Source organism: Linepithema humile, chromosome 1 (genome assembly GCF_040581485.1).
Source record: "Linepithema humile isolate Giens D197 chromosome 1, Lhum_UNIL_v1.0, whole genome shotgun sequence".
Classification (NCBI taxonomy): Eukaryota; Metazoa; Arthropoda; class Insecta; order Hymenoptera; family Formicidae; genus Linepithema; species Linepithema humile.
In genome coordinates this window covers 21,998,006-22,002,631 of record NC_090128.1, presented here as the reverse complement: position 1 = coordinate 22,002,631, position 4,626 = coordinate 21,998,006, and the positions used below count along the sequence as shown (strand labels likewise).

Sequence of the window (4,626 nt, the reverse complement as noted above, 5' to 3'; positions counted from 1 at the left end):
CAATACAAGACAGCGTCGAGTTGTCATAAATCATAAAGGTTCTAGATGGTTATGTCTATCTCATTTTTCGGTCCTAGTGAAACTAACTCGAACTTGAATTATCGTAAACACCCAGGGGCCCGATTCTCTAATAGCGTTTTCGATTATACAGGATTTGAACGACCCAGGGTTGATCAATCACTATTTTACTATAAATGCAAGTCTTTCATTGGTGGAGAGGTTGCAATGACGTCATTAACCAACCCTGGGGGCCACTTTTTCCAACGTCGGTTAACTTTAACCGACTGGTAACTTTTCAGAATAGCCAACTGAAAACTCGAAACTTGTATATGTATATGTACACCAGGTCACACAAATGCCTTGACATATGAAGTTGCACGGGTGTCAAGGCATATCGAGTCGGCGTGTTCCGACTCTACATATTTTTACATCATGACTATGGTTATGAACACAGCAGCAAAGCTGTTTTGACTGTTTCAAAGCAACTGGAGCAATTGACAAATAAAGGTTAATATTTATAATATCAATCAATTGCTCCAGTTGCTTTGAAATAGCCAAAACAGCATTGCCGTTATGTTCATAACCAGTCATGATGTAAAAATATGTAGAGTCGGAACACGCCGACTCGATATGCCTTGACACCCGTGCAACTTCATATGTTAAGGCATTTGTGTGACCTGGTGTATATACAAGTTTCGAGTTTTAAGTTGGCTATTCTGAAAAGTTACCAGTCGGTTAAAGTTAACCGACGTTGGAAAAAGTGGCCCTGGGGGCCACTTTTTCCAACGTCGGTTAAGCCTAACCGTCCGTTAACTTTTCAGAATAGCCAACTTCGAAACTTGTAACTAAAATACACGTCATCGATTCTAACTGATCCTAACCTGTAATCTTTTAGCACGGTGACGGCACGTTAAATACACAATAAAAAGAAAGTGATATAAAAGTGAAAGAGTATATAAATATATTAACAATTAAAAATAGATAACAATGCAACGATCAAGAAACTTCACAACTAGTGATAAAAATAGTTTATTAGACATTATTTTTTTATATCGACACATAATAGAAAATAAAGAATGCAATAATAATATAATTTTAAAAAAAGATGAAACGTGGGCAAATGTTACAAAGGAATTTAATGCACGTAATACGATACAACGAACAGAAAAAAATTTAAAATATTTATGGGATAATATAAAAAAAGAAACAAGAAAATATTGCGCTACATTTAAGCGAGAAATTTATAAAACAGGTATAAATGTTATATCGTGCCTTTTATGTCAAAACCACGAATGTGCAAATTTTAATCTCAAACGACAAATGCATTATATTAAAAAAATAATATAAAGGTGCTGTATTTTTTATTGTATTTAATGTTATTACTATTATAAATACATCTAAATGTCATTATTTTTTGTAAAAGGTTATTAATAATAACAATTTCTTTCTTTAAGTTGATAATCTGTTTTTATTTATTTATATTTAAAAAATTAATAAAATATATTATTGTTGCCTTTAATGTTTTTTTGAAGTTTCTTTGACATGCTTCAAAGTAACCTGCAATTATTAAATTTGTAGATACATAATTTCATATTATATCTTATTTGTAATAATTTCATATATATATATATATATATATATAATATATATAATTCATTTCAATATTACCTTTTAAAATATTCTAAAATTAATTTTTCTCGTTCATTATTATTATTTCTAGAATTTAAATCAGCATTTTGTATTTGTATAATAGTATTATCACATTGTTCAGAATTACTAATTAAGTTTGAATTATGTTCCTGTTGGGCAATATTATGCAAAACGGCTGTTGCTATTATAATAGGAAATGTATTTTCAACTGTGCGACATCGCATTCCAATTGATAAAATAGCAAATCTTCTTTTCCAAATGCCAAAACATCTTTCAATTCTTGTACGTGTTCGAATTTGAGCTTCATTATATAAATGTTCTTCTGGTGTTGTGGGATGTAACAACGGTGTCATTAAATATGGTAGATTTGGATACCCAGAATCTGCAAGAAGTAAACTGTCACCAAATGTATGTGCATCAAATAAGGTTTTAATTCTAGAATGATTAAAAATTGTAGAATCATGTGTTGATCCTGGCCAACGTGCTACAATATCAATTATTTCTAATTTGGCATTTATTATGACTTGCACATTTATAGAAAAAAAGCCTTTTCTATTGCGATATAATTCGCAATTTTCTCCTCCTAAAATACAAATATATTATTTGTTAATTACAAATATATAATTTTGTAAGCTAAGAATAAGTTCAAGTATTACATACCAAATGATTCCACTTTAATATGTGTGCAATCCATACAACCAATAACACGAATAAATTTGGCTACTTTGAAAAATTTTTGTTCATTTTCTCGAATTTCCTCAGATAAAAGAGGTAATTTTATAAAATCGTTTCGTAATGCAGCAATCTCAGGAGATACTCTATGAATAATTTTGTGAGCGCTTGTTTCACTAATTCCACAAAAATCAGCAGCTGTTATTAAAAAGCATCCAGTTGCATAAAATCTGAGTGCAACCAATAATTGAATGACTGGTGGAATAGCAGCATTACTGAAATAACACATAAAATGATATTAAAATATTGTTCATAGAAACGTAATTGTGTACACTTCTTTTTTGGAAAATTTATTTTATACTACTTGGTTTTGTATTTATAAATATTATTATTTATACCGATTAGTATTATATTGTATTTTATTTTCGATTTTTTGTAATAACATTTCAAAACTTTTTTTTGATATTACAAATCTTCTTTGAAAATCTTTTTCTTCACAAATATTAAAATAATTGTTGCGTAATTTTATAATATGTAATTTTTTGAAATTTTTTTTATTTAAATTATCACACTCATCACTTTCATCATTATAAAAATTGTCATATTCCGAAAACCAATTATCATTAATAATATCCATGACAGCAGCTCAACAGTTGTTTAGGTTATGAGAGAAATTTTCTCTTTCTACTACAATATTTTGTTCTTCATGTTGGCAATCCTGTAACAGTCGGTTAAAGTTAACCGACGTTGGAAAAAGTGGCCCTATTTGGTATTACTAAGGCACTAGATATGTAGGTATTCTTATCCGCCATTTTGGTTCCTACTAGATGGAGAATTATAGCGTATATAGTATAGTATAGCGTACATGTGTAACACGTCAATTATTAAAAATGATTCAGGACTTTTTTCGACTCATTTTTTGGCAAGGAATAACGCTATTGGCCGGAGCACAGACTTTTGCATAAAGCATAACGCATAAGCATAAGGAAATTGATTGGTCCATTTCTTTATGTATTTGCTTATGCTTATATATAGACCAATCAATTTCCTTATGCTTATGCGTTATGCTTTATGTAAAAGTCTGTGCTCTCGGCTTATGTACTTAGTGGGCAGTCTTTATGGTCGGTATTCATAGTCCGTTCTTATATTTAAGATTGTCTTAAGCACGGACTTATATTCGCTCTCTTCGTCACACATAGATTGTGTCTGACGAAGAGAGCGAATATAAGGCCGGCGTCACATAGAACCCGTAATCCGTAATCCGCACCGAAAGTCCGCAAAAGTTACTAGGGATTGCGTCCGTAACGTTACGTGTGTTTTATCTCCTTGTGTCCCATGGAGCCGTAATTCCATGAAATTTCCGTAAAAGTTACTAAAAGTTACTAGTTATTACTAGTAATGCTTTTTTTAATTTTATTTATTTAACTAAATTTGACGATTTAATTAAAATTTTTGTTAAAATTATAATATATTCTGTAGTTTTCTTATGAATAAAATACAAATAAACAATTATAATTTGTTAAATAAAAAATAGTAATACCGTTACGTGTGTATTTACGGCTCCATGGGACACAAGGAGAAAAAACATACGTAACGTTACGGACGCAATCCCTAGTAACTTTTGCGGACTTCCGGTGCGGATTACGGATTACGGGTTCTATGTGACGCCAGCCTAAGTTCGTGCTTAAGACGATCTTGAATATAAGAACGGACTATGAATACCGCCCTAAGTGTCACCCTGTATACGCTATAATTCTCCATCTAATAGGAACCAAAATGGCGGATGAGAATACCTACATATCTAGTGCCTTAGTATTACACGATAACGCCCTCTCAAAGGAATATTATAAAACTAAATTTTCAAACTCGATGAGCAATTAATTTTTGTTAATTTTTTATTTAAATTTTACAAATTTGCTGTATATTTTGTATAAAGATAATAGTCATCTTTTTGAATGAAAAGCTGCAATTTCCTTTTAATATGAAAGCGAATATATATATATGTAATTATATATGTTTATAAAAATATATATATAGTATATATAATGTATTTTGTAAATAATTAAAAATTATTCAAATAATATATGCAGTACAGTTTCTGTGATTATAAATTTTACTGTGTATAATTAATGCTTAAGAGGATGCTGGAGTTCTGTTTTACCACATGAATGCTGTATTTTTCCTGACTTTTTTCTAACAAATACAGCTTTTTTCTGCCTGCATAGAATTAAAAATCCTTTTGCAGAATTAAAGAGCACACAAAAAGGGAATTCGCGTTGGTCGAAAAAATTCGGAAAAATAAAG

General features: G+C 30.3%; 1 protein-coding gene across 1 annotated transcript; it reads right to left on the bottom strand.

The window, feature by feature from the left end:
• Positions 1–1,440: 1,440 nt before the first annotated feature.
• On the bottom strand, positions 1,441–3,028 carry LOC136997228 (putative nuclease HARBI1). The gene is made up of 4 exons (XM_067347704.1): positions 2,721–3,028; positions 2,311–2,597; positions 1,669–2,233; positions 1,441–1,557 (listed from the first exon to the last, which is right to left on the bottom strand). The coding sequence occupies exons 1-4, from the start codon at positions 2,957–2,959 to the stop codon at positions 1,548–1,550; spliced, it is 1,101 nt and encodes a 366-aa protein (XP_067203805.1). The 5' UTR covers positions 2,960–3,028; the 3' UTR covers positions 1,441–1,547.
• Positions 3,029–4,626: the final 1,598 nt, after the last annotated feature.